At 37.1% G+C, this 12,466-nt stretch overlaps 1 protein-coding gene and 1 long non-coding RNA gene across 4 annotated transcripts in view; one reads left to right on the top strand and one right to left on the bottom strand.

The window, feature by feature from the left end:
- Nucleotides 1–733: 733 nt before the first annotated feature.
- Nucleotides 734–12,466, bottom strand: part of LOC136238018 (uncharacterized) — a 41,291-nt gene continuing 29,558 nt past the window's right edge. For both annotated transcript variants that reach the window (XM_066028327.1, XM_066028328.1), the window contains 13 exons: nt 11,993–12,196; nt 11,743–11,880; nt 11,485–11,688; nt 6,692–6,832; nt 6,433–6,636; nt 5,885–6,022; nt 5,631–5,834; nt 5,360–5,497; nt 5,092–5,298; nt 3,823–4,755; nt 3,600–3,764; nt 1,083–1,661; nt 734–974 (listed from right to left, as the gene is read on the bottom strand). In XM_066028327.1, the coding sequence (XP_065884399.1) occupies nt 919–974; nt 1,083–1,661; nt 3,600–3,764; nt 3,823–4,755; nt 5,092–5,298; nt 5,360–5,497; nt 5,631–5,834; nt 5,885–6,022; nt 6,433–6,636; nt 6,692–6,832; nt 11,485–11,688; nt 11,743–11,880; nt 11,993–12,196 (3,311 nt within the window). In that variant the 3' untranslated portion in view covers nt 734–918. The remainder of the gene's footprint in view (nt 975–1,082; nt 1,662–3,599; nt 3,765–3,822; nt 4,756–5,091; nt 5,299–5,359; nt 5,498–5,630; nt 5,835–5,884; nt 6,023–6,432; nt 6,637–6,691; nt 6,833–11,484; nt 11,689–11,742; nt 11,881–11,992; nt 12,197–12,466) is intronic.
- LOC136238019 (uncharacterized) lies at nt 7,569–10,448 on the top strand. Of its 2 annotated transcripts, XR_010692714.1 has the most exons (5): nt 7,569–7,844; nt 7,903–8,013; nt 8,600–8,655; nt 9,482–9,536; nt 10,334–10,448. It is a non-coding gene; the product is annotated as an uncharacterized lncRNA (long non-coding RNA). The 2 variants fall into 2 exon arrangements; XR_010692715.1 differs by lacking the exon at nt 8,600–8,655.

Here is a 12,466-nt window from a genome sequence, read left to right as displayed (position 1 = left end):
TATACTACATGTATATCTGTGTACGCTCATGTACTAAATAAGTATATGGTGAGGCAGTTGTCCAGAGAGACTATGTAGGTTTAGAGTCGAGAAAACATACTAGTAGGTTTGCAATGTTCATCATCCCAATCTGGCTCTATGCATAAAGCATGCTCTGGTATACAAGTATAAACACCATAGTATGTGTGTGCCCAAGTAATACTGAGCACAATGTATAAATGTGACAGAATTTGGAAAATCAACCATATGGGCGCACATGAAATAATTAGAATTTTCACATTTAGTGAGTTGCTAATAAGACCATGGCACAGTTTTGAAAATATTTCTTGCAATTTAAGGTATTGAGAATGGTTACAAACATTAACAAGTGTATGTTCACTGTAAGATTTGTGATTTGATCATTAAATATTTTAGGTGTCAAATGTGCCCATATGGGTGATCTTCCAAAATTCGGTCACAAATGAAGTACACTGTAAATGACAAAAGTTTTGCATGATTTTAGTTTGGCGAATCAGTATGCAAAGCAGGTTGGCAGATAAAAATTTGGTGGCCAATTTATCACACAGCCAATAGTGAAAGCATAATAACTTCATTGGCAAATAGAATTTGGCAAATTTCCTTGATTTACCAAATTCACCAAACTTTAGTTCATGTAGAACAGTTGTCATTTATGGTTATTATAATATTGAAAAGCTTTCATTCCAGTACACATAATTACATGTTAACCTTCATAAATGCCATATACTGCTTGTAACACATATAATAAACATGCATCATTTAACTATATGCATAACAGATCGTGCTTGTATATTGATATAACTACATGTGTATCAGAAAACAAGACTAAATAAAGTTGCATGTCCATGCATTACAAAGTAAAGGGAACAGTAATGTTTGTCAGCTAAAGGATCAAATACTTTAATCACTGTTATCATCTGTCAGTGTGGCTGGCCCCTGGTTCTGTTGTTTATCATCTATCAAAAACCAAACTCTAAATGTTGTCACAACATAGTATACTAGTGTTTTACTAATTTTCTATTGCATATGACTGATGGGCACTTAAGTTAATAAAATCAACTCACATTGTGTATGGCAAAGCTGTTGGGTGATGTTTTGCTCCACCTGTTGGATAGCCATGACATCAGATTCATTTGTAAGGAATACTAGTGATGGAGAACTGGCAATTGCATTTAGCTCTTCAATTCTAATGTTTGTACCAATCCCCACAGCATAAACCTGGTAAATATTTTCTGCACGAAGTAGGTTAGCCTGTTTAATAGTTGCATCTCTATCAATGGATCTACCATCAGTCACAAATATAGCAATGTGAGGAAGTCCATCTCTCAGTCCCATCCTTCCATCTGTTGCACTTTGTCGTAGAAGTCTTATGGCGATATGTGTTCTAGTTGTCCCACGTCCTTGTGGAACAGTCTGAAGAGCTGGAATAAGTGTATCACTGCTTGTGTGCTCCAGTAGGTTAAATATGACCTCTGCATCCCTAGTGAATCTTATTAGTCCAACCAAACTTTGGTCCAAGCCAATATTAAGTGTTGAACTTATTCCAACAGTGAAGTTTCTTAATGCTGGCCACAAACCTTCACGTCTAATACTAAATGAACTATCCAGTAAGAAGACCAAATCTATTTCTCTGATTTCACATTCTGAAAATAAAGATGGTGCAACACTTACGTATATATGATGTATGTATGTATGTATGCACCGTACGTATGTATTATGTGGCTGGGCTTAATATTCTACAACAGACTGTTCACTGAACATGTTTGGTTGCTAGCTAGGACACAGTTTCACAAGCACCTCATGCAGAGATATCCACCACGATGTGTGCTTATGATTTCTACTTGATGAACCCCGCCATGACAATTAAGACAAATTGTAGCCTGTGGTATGATGTTTACTAGAATGAGATCTTCAGGCAGTGATGACTCCTACATGGCTAAAGCATAGCTAACTGATCAATGGTGACTGGTGAGGTGAATTAATAGTAAAACAACTCTAAACATAGCTAGCACACATACTAGCTAACAATGGAAACAATTTTGAATAGTTAGCTACTTGATGTAGATATGTAGCAGTACACTGATCACAGGTTACCAACACAGCTTGCAGCTAGCCACCTATCATAACCTGTTTTACAAGATTGAGTCAATCCATATTCCATGCATACTATAGTTAGGCTTGCTTGATGATGGAAGAATGGCAGAGCAGCCCTTATAGTTGTACTCCATGGAATTATGAGTCATGCAAGCTGCACTGAAATAGCATGATGCATGCAGTCAATAGCTGTAGTTGAAGTGCCAGGAACTAAACATTGGCTTCTATCCTTTCTCCAGTATCAAGTGTATATATATTGCTACATTCACTGCTCATGTTCTATTGCAAAGGCATGCAGTATTGTAATAAAGAGTAGTAATACACATGATTGCCTTGTAGCAGTTATCAGAGGAACCAGGTTTTTTCCTGTACAGTTAAAAAGGTTACCAGTTTTTCCACGGGCTGTCTTGGGGCTGAGAGTTTGGCTAGCTCTTGCTCTGTGTTTTTCTGATCCTTGTAATGATAGTTCAATGTAATACATGTTGGCAGTAATATAGCCAACTGCCTGTGGTAGCACAACCAAATAGTGATAAAGGGGAAGTACAATTGTACGTGTGTTGTATACATCAAGAGTCAAAGTAGTAGTATGGTGTGAGAGTTAGCATACTGTAGCATATCCCTTAATCTAGTTTGCAGGTAACTGCAAATATATAGGGAAGGAAAATTTTAGAAATAATATATATTTCATCCAGGATAGGACCATTGTTACAATGACTTTTCTCCTAAACTGATTTGGCTTCTTTTCTTGCTCTAGGATATACATCAGTATGGGCTCAGTGTATGCTACATATGGATTGCATAACTAATAAATAGCAGCTTGTTTTAGGGTTTCAACAAAGGAAGTACTTTTATGCCATTGTAAACCCTAGCCATTGGTTACACTGTTGTATTGAAATGTTAGCAACAGTATATAACTACAGGAATATTTAGAATCTCAGGGGCAGCGGAGAAGGGGGGGCAAAGGGGGCTGCAGCCCTTGTCCCCCCTAAAATTATCTGTAGCTGTGATGGAGAGCGCCTAGCTCAATAGCATCAATAATTCAAGATACTCTAATAGAGCAGTCACAGTATTCTTAGAGGAGCAGTGTAGCATGTAGTTATAAATAAAGGAGATACAGTCTAGTTGGTGAAGGGAAACTATTGCCAGCAGGTAGTGACCTATAAAGGTGTGTCCGCTGCCTCTGATCTAGATCATAGCTACTTGTATGTACTGCATTATCAGTAGACTACTATGGTATCTACTACTTCATGATGATCGGATTACAGTGGAATCTGTCTGAGCTGGTCACCTTCAGGCAGATTCATTTGAAGGTGGAGCCTTTCAGTCATCTGAAGATTCTGAACACCATGCAGGTGGACCAACGGTTATATTGTAGTGATTTATTAATTTTAGATCACACCTTGGCCACAAATAGTAGCATAAATAGTTCAATAATACACATATATAAAACTTGGCTATGCACAAAGTTGGACCTGTTACACACATACCTTCTGGACAACTGGTACAGTTTCCATTTGAAAAAATATATCCACTTGGACAGAAACATCCTTCAACACAACCACCAATACAGTCTACTGTCTCATCAATGTCACATCTCTGGGGACACACTTGTCCACATTGTTGATAAAGCATGCCTTCTGGACAACTAATGGCTGAATAAAAACATAATATCAATTATAGTGAACTTTAGCAAATTCTGTAAAAACTTACGACAGAAGAAATTCCTCCAGTTGGGAATAACAACTCCATTAGAAGCACATTCATCTGCATAGGTTGATAAGCTGTCACAGTAACATCCTTCTCTCTCTGTATCATTACAAGCACAATAATCAAACACACAAGCATCGATATAGCTTGTGGGGTCCACTACACTGTTGCACACACTGAATACACCTCTCATTAGTTCACTACATCGTGATTGTGCTGTAGACATGATGCTGTTGAGGCATCCTTCTGGTTCAGATGGTTCACAGGTTGATGTGTTATTGGAATAAAACCAGCTATCACCAAAGTTATTGATAGAAGTTGTTAAAGAACCATCTGGTAGTGTAAAGTCATCATTTCTATCATTGCTGTAGGTCCCACATAGTCCACACAACATTCCCTCCCATTCAGTGGATACTGTTATCCTAACTTTACGCCTACCATCCCAATGTACTGCTACTGGGTAAGGAAGTGTTAGTAAAACATAAGGATGTCCACCTGTCCTTAATACTTCAACACCACTTGATTGATATACTAGTCCATCACCATTGTTTAGCTGGACATCACCATTAATTGCAATTGTTCCACCACGTCTTCTTGTCAGATGAATTTCTAGTCCTTGACTTGGTACGATGATTCTCACTTCAGATGTCTCTGTTGCGTGTGCATTTGTGGGAACATTTGATCCAGTGATGATGAATTCACTGCTGTTGCATGGTTGTGTGAGGACATACTCACAGCCTCCTTGAAAGTCATATCTGAGATTGTCAAATGTATGGTAGTGAGGATCTCCATAAACACGACAGGTGGGACCATCAACAAAACACTTTTGTGATCTACAACTAAAACTATCCTCTAGACAAGTACAGACTGTAGAACAGTTGGGTTGTATCACATCTCCAACTTGATACCGAATTCCCTTGAAATCACAGGACAATCCTAATACAGTATAAAATGTATATGTGACTCTTCTTCATATATTATCTTCATATGCATGCACAGTGTACAGAACATTTGAGTGAAATGATTATCTCACTGTATACTGTATGCACATGTATAAGTGTTACTATAGCAATTCATAGTCTTGCCATAAATGACAAAAGTTTGGCATGACTTAAATTTGGTGAATCAGCACGTGAAACAGGTGGTTGATAATAGTTTGGCACATATACCACACAACCAATATAAAAAATATAAACTGGCTAATATTATTGGTCAACGAAGTTCATTAACTTACAGCAATTTATAAAGTTGATTACTTAATATTTTGCTTACCATCATTATCCACAATTACTAATCTGGATTGTGCAAGATTACCAGTATCAACACGAGTGGGTAATGAGCCGACATCAATTATTAGATTAAAATACTCTTCATTCTCTTCAGTGTCATCATCATTAATTGAAATATCAAAGGACACACTGGTCATTCCAGCAGGAAATGTAACAGCGTAAGCTCCAGAATTATAATCAACACCTGCTCCTGTAACAAGTTAGTGAATGTCATTACAAATTTACAATAGTACATCAAATGTCCCATTTACCAGTAGCTGATCCATTAGTGTTAATCACTTGTACAGTAATATCAGTTGATGATGGATTACTGAGAACTAGTACAGGTTGTGCTGGTCCATTGTTTTCATCAACACTGTACACTGACTGGTTGAAGCTTACTGTGACAACTATGGAAAGAACAAAAATACACAGTTGTACATACAACCTGAGAGACAACTCTAAAATGATAGATACACATATATTCCTTCATTCTATTCCCTGACTATGGAATAACTTCATTACTATAACACATGATCTCACTCTCATTATCAATGATAGTCACTACAGTTTGATCAGGATCCATAGCAGTTATACGATTTGGAAGAGATGATTGCTCAATAGTGAGATTAAACTTCTCTTCGCTCTCCAGGATGTTGTCATCATTTATCAGAACATCAAAGGACACAGTGGTCACTCCAGCAGGAAATGTGATATTGTATGGTCCAGAATCATAATCAACATCTCCTGTAGCATGTTTAATTTATCAATTACAAAAACAGTTACAAAACACTCACCGATAGCTGAGTTATCAGTGTTAAACACTTGTACAGTAATATCAGTTGATGATGGATTACTGAGAACTAGTACAGGTTGTGCTGGTCCATCATTCTCTTGAACACTGTATACTGACTGGTTGAAGCTTACTGTGACAACTATGGAAAGAAAACAAAAATAATACATATAGAGTTGGGGGTGACTAGTTACTTTGTACTAAGTTATGTAACTAGTTACTCTAAAAGTAACTAGCAATATAACTAGATACTTTGTAACTAGTAACTTGTAACTAGTTACAACTGCCCACTAAGTTACAATACTAAATAGTTACAATAGTTACATTGTAACTATATACGTTGTTACCTTTCAAAAGTAACTGTAACCAAGTTACATGGGATCAAAGTAACGAGTAACTAGTTACTTCTGAAGTAACTCTGATTTATACATATTATGTACAGTTGTACATATACAGCCTGAGAGACAACTCGTAAGTGATAGATACACACATATTCCTTCATTCTATTCCCTGACTATGGAATAACTTCATTACTATAACACATGATCTCACTCTCATTATCAATGATAGTCACTACAGTTTGATCGGGATCTGTAGCAGTTATACGATTTGGAAGAGAGGATTGTTCAATAGTGAGATTAAACTTCTCATCGCTCTCCAGGATGTTGTCATCATTTATCAGAATATCAAAGGACACAGTGGTCACTCCAGCAGGAAATGTGATATTGTATGGTCCAGAATCATAATCAACACCTCCTGTAACATGTTTAATTTATCAATTACATTGTTAAAACAGCTATAAAACACTCACCAATAGCCGAGTTATCAGTGTTAAATACTTGTACAGTAATATCAGTTGATGATGGATTACTGAGAACTAGTACAGGTTGTGCTGGTCCATCATTCTCTTGAATACTGTACACTGACTGGTTGAAGCTTACAAAAACTGAATCTATAATATGTACAAAAGCACATGCAGAAAATGGATTGCTTAAATATACATAATACTTATCATAATAGTAAAAATATTCTTACCCTTCAATGCCACCCAAAAAACAGCCTCAATTTTCCTTTAAAACAGCTTGACAGCATTAGTTAAGCATAACCACGCCCAAAAATGTCTTCAGCCAAACCTTTCCAACAATTTTTTTTGGAATATTTGAAAAGGCAATGGATACTGAACCAAAAGTTGGTTCAATAAGCCGTACCAGCTATTAAACTGTCAGTAAAACTTATACAAAAGGGGTTACTAAAATGAAAAAACACAAAACTCATCCAGGGCTCGAAATATGGACTACTGGTGTGGGTCGGTGTGCTAACCACTGTGCTACTGCTGCTAGCTACCCACCTCCCCTACTTTTCTATCTTATAAATGTGACTCAAGAAGTAGTCTAAGCTGTATAGTAAGAGGAAGTGTTACCTCAAGGTGAAGAAGAAACAAAAGTTGAACCCGACCCTAACCCTAATGCTAATACTATTTGTCACATGCCCTAAAGTTGAATACTTGGGGCAACTACTAGATGTGTGCCCTAAAGTTGAATACTTGGGGCTTACCAACCCTAACATACAATTAGTTGCTTGATACTTGTGTAGATGGGTAACCGTCAGTTATTTTGTGTTATCTGCAAAAAAAATAAAATAAAAAAATAATAATTATTATACAACCAAGTATAAGAATAATACGAAATGCGGTTAAAATTACGTCATTAATAATGAATGAATAAATAAATAAATAATAAATAATGTTTGAGAAAACTACGAGGCCTAGAGACATGAACTAAGCGGGGATAGATTCGCCTGTGAATGAAGGCACAACCGTATAATAAGTACGCCTGTTCGTGCTGATGACTTTACCGTACGTGTAATTCTATATAACGCCCGGCACCACGCCCTTGTTTAATTACAGATTGCTCGAACGAGAAGATTAGTAAACGTCCACGGAGAGGCCAGGCGCCACTTTACTGGTAAGCAACAACATTACAAGTATGTTTAAATTTTTGTAACTGTGTATTTTGTGTGCAGGATATGCGCTCCAGGCGTCATGCAGTGAACGACCAGCTGATCAGTGACCAGTTGGGATCGAGGTTGGGATACCAGCTGATGCGCTCATAAACAACCAGCTGGAACAGCAAGGTAATGAGTAATGTAATACTTGTACCGGTAGTTGTATTATAGGTCTACATCTTCATCCTTCATCTGGCTTGCTAGCGGCTGGAATTATTTTCATAATACCGGCACCTTCATCTGGCTTGCTGGCGGCTGGAATTATTTTCCACTCGGCTTAACTACTAGTCTACTGTGAGTCTGTAATAGCTAAACAAGAAGCCGATGCAGTGCTGCATATACTACTATGTGTAACTATCTCCTGTATGTTGTGCATGGCTGTATGCATAATATTATAGACTGTGATCACTGTGCCAATGCCACACCGCTGATATACAGGTACATCACCAGTGGCCTCTAGTTACAACAGAGTCTGTTGTGTCGTATTGGCTTGATTGGGATCAATTGCTAATTGTGCCTTCACCATATCCCTTATTCTGCCTCACTTCACTGCTGAGTCATCTTCAGAGACACGTCACACCTACAATATATAGTTACTTTCAATATAGCTAACTTAACTTGGTTTTTTGTGTAGGTTGTGTTTTAGTATTGTGGTTTTCTGATACCAGTTAAACTCCCTTGCCTGTGTACGTATGCATATGTATCATTTCCACAGGTACACGCACACTGCTCTGAGTGTTTCCTATGGCACTGTTTATACTTGCCCAATGGGTAGGTTGCAACGTTGGTGTATGTACTTGGTTGTATGTGACGCGGTCCTAGTAATAATAATAATAATAATAACTTTCAGTTCAGTAACTACTAGCTTTATAAAATTTCATATTTCTGCTACTTATGCCTTTAGCCAAGCATAACTTGACTATGGTTAATACTATGGGCTTGATTTCTTCACTGTAATTACTACATACAACATAATGTTGTGGTAGCATTATACATCTTACTTTTCAAAGTAACAGAAAAAAATAACAGCAAACTAATAATATAAATTTATAAAAACACAACTAGCTACTAAACCAACTTTCCAGTCATAACAATTCAATATATTTTAATGCATTCAGCTATAGTATGAAAATGTACTGTTTGTTATTAGAATTTAAAAAAAAAAATGAGTCTACAAAAGCCTGTTGATTTTAGCAACTTTTCTATGCTCACCTGTATAGTGCGTATATCATATAGGGGCGGGGAGGTGGGTGGGTGGGAGGGGCAGTGGGCCGCCCATGCACAAGAAGTGGTTGACAGTGAAAAAACAGTCTATAAGTATCATGCAACTGTTTAAATATATACGTTCTTTGATATTGTATATGCATTAGTTTGCCAGTAATAGTTATAAACAGTGAACAGAATGTAATGAATTGCCCACCCACGCACAATGTGCGCCTTCGTTAAAATGGCCTTGCTCAGAGACGATTAAATGTCTATGACATAGTTTTCTGTATAAATACTTTGGTTTGTTTATCATGCTGTAATATTGTGCTGCTGTGATATGCTATAATAATATTAATGCTTATATTATTTAATGATGTTTCTATTACTTTAGTGCACGGTGGGAGGTGGAAGCGTCCATGATGACGATTGGGCAATGTGCAAATAAGGTGAGTGTATGCTTTGTACAAAGAAGCCCACGTAGCTGTGCAGGGCTCATCTTCTGTACAGGCTCAGCTTCTGTATAGTCTTTTATTTATTTTTTCCCGAGGGGTAGCCAACGTCCACGCAAAACACCGAAATGGTGTACCAGAGCGGTTGCCAACGCCCACGCAAAGCACCCAAATGGTGTGTACAAGAGTCCCAATCTTTATGTATTTTAAAAGCATTTAGTGAGATTGCTAACTAGTAACTACCTGTACAGTTGTTGATCTACATCTTGTTCTAGCTATTCGTGATTGACCATTGTCTACTTTGTTAAACTCACTTTCTCCATTATTTTTATGTGATTTTGGATTTAGGATTTGGTTTCTAAAATATTTGTGTATTTCTGATTGGATTTCTCACATAGCGTACAAGAGTCCCAAGGCATTGGCTACCCCTTGCTTTTTACCAAAAGTCAGTTCATCTCTAGTTGACAAAAAAGTAGTCTGACCATCTGATTATGATATTAGGATCTAAATTAAATTCTTGATCACAGATACACATTTCCTTTGTTGCTATATGTGGTGGACCACAAAATTAACTAATGTAAACAACCCTTACCATACCTTGTAGTGTTTTATTTTTATGTGAATGTGTAATGTAGTGTAGTGTAGTGTAGTGTAGTGTAGTGTAGTGTAGTGTAGTGTAGTGTGTGTGTGTGTGTATGAGAGTGTGTGAGTGTGATTGTGTGCGTGTGTGTAGTGTGTGCATGATAAAGATTTTTTTAAATTCACCAATTAAAATGTGACCATTTTTTCCACAGGTTTACATGCTGGAGAACTGCAAGCAGCTAACTTGAAACTTTTATAATGACCATTTTTAAAAAATATTTATTTGATTACATGTACAAAATACAAAGTTGGATAACGTGATCAAAATAGTTTCACGTGTTATTAGCATGATGTACAAGGCCTATTGACCATTGAAAAGTTGATGAATTAAACATTCAAGAACAGAATGCTTCTCCATTGCAACTCGCCCACGCAATATAGCGCGCGCATCACTAATAATCAGTGCTCAGCCGGGATATGCGACTATTGGATTGAGATGGTGATTTTTATAAAATTATTTGTATCATGTAAAACGTTCGTCATGAACGGTATAACTAGCTGAAGTATTCAAGCAAGGAGCGATCTAGCCTTGTATAACTGGAATTTGTTTAAAAGTTCGCGCCTGGATTGTTGGGGTGAGCCAATATTTTCATTGCCAATGGTTTTATGTGTAATGTTAAACCCCCTACTTTGTACCATGAAAAAGGCCGTATTAAGCTGTTACATTTTACGTGAAAGTAGATTTTATGCTGGCTATTCCTGCTAGAACCGGGGAAAGGTTTAAAAGTTATCTGATGCTCCATGACAGAGCCTTCAAAACCTACTTCCAGTGTAGACGCTTGTATCTTGTGACTAAAAAAAATTTTTTTTAAAGTCGCTTAATTGTTGGATATGTAATAATGAGTAATTGATAGTCGGGGTGCATGTTAAATCTGACCGGTTCCGTTCTTTCCTTTGATGTGGTATACATGAGTGGTTCACCAGTAATTGCTATAAAATTGATGTACTGTTAATTTTTATTATTTTATGCATTCTTGGTTTTAGTGATCTTTTTTGTCTAAGTTTTACTGTCGGTTTAATAGCCAGTATGGTTTACTGAACCTACTTTTGGTTCAGTATCCATTGCCTTTTAAAAAATTCCATAGAAACTTGTTGGAAAGGTTTGGGGTCACTCTGAAGGCATTTTTGGGCTTGGTTATGCTTAACTAATGCTGCCAAGCTGTTTTAAAGGAAAATTGAAGCTGTATTTTGAGTGACATTGAACGGCAAGAAAACACATGACCCCTACTATACGCTACCCTCCATGATCTCTACTATACGGTACTACCATAAAATACATATATATTCTTAGCACATCACTCACTCTCATTATCAATGATGGTCACCACAGCTTGACTAGGATCACTAACAGTTACACGTCTTCGCAGAGATGATGGATCAATAGTGAGATTAAACACTTCGTCACTCTCTAATATATTATCATCTCTTATTGGAACGTCAAAGGACACATTAGTCACTCCAGCAGGAAATCTGACAATGTATGGTCCAGAAATATAATCAAAACCTCCTATGATACACAGTATATCTAGCAAAACACAAAATCTACACAATCATCTCTTACCAGTTGCTGATATTTGAGTGTCGATAATTTGAACAGTAATATCAGTTGATGACGGGTTACTGAGAACAAGTGTTGGCTGAGCCATTTCATCACCCTCTCCAACAGTGTACGTTGATAGATTGAAATGCACCGAAATGTCTACCAACAAAAAGCACACTGAAAGAAAACAGCTTTGTTATAAATATAGGTCCCCACAATATGTATAGTTCAGTTACATGTGTAGTGCACAAGTACAATAAGACATCCTTACCATCATTGTCTCTGATTATCACAGTAGTTCGAACAATATTCCCACGAGTAACATTCTTTGGTAATGAAGTGTGATTGATAACAAGATTAAACTTCTCCTTAATTTCTAGTACTCTGTCATCATTTATTGGAACATCAAATGGAACTCTAGTCACTCCAGCAGGAAACGTGACACTATAAGGTCCAGACGTGTAATCATCCCCTCCTATATTATTAGCATATAAGATCCTACTCTCGTATACTCCTGTAGAAGAGTGTATTGTGAAGTTATGATATAATGACATGCTTGCAACACTCGTATTTGCGAATGGTCTGGCAAGAAATTCCATGCATCTGCCGACACCCACAAATGCATGCTTGTTAGTTCGACTGCTAGCAACGTTACTACGCTTGCATTCAACTGCATATGTTCAACCATTAAGAGAAACAGGCGAATTCAGAAGTGTCACATCATAACTTCATGATATACCCTTCT

Source organism: Dysidea avara, chromosome 11, assembly GCF_963678975.1.
Source record: "Dysidea avara chromosome 11, odDysAvar1.4, whole genome shotgun sequence".
In the NCBI taxonomy this organism is placed as follows: domain Eukaryota; kingdom Metazoa; phylum Porifera; class Demospongiae; order Dictyoceratida; family Dysideidae; genus Dysidea; species Dysidea avara.
Note: the sequence above shows the minus strand (reverse complement) of the source record. Positions and strands in the feature narration are given on the sequence as shown.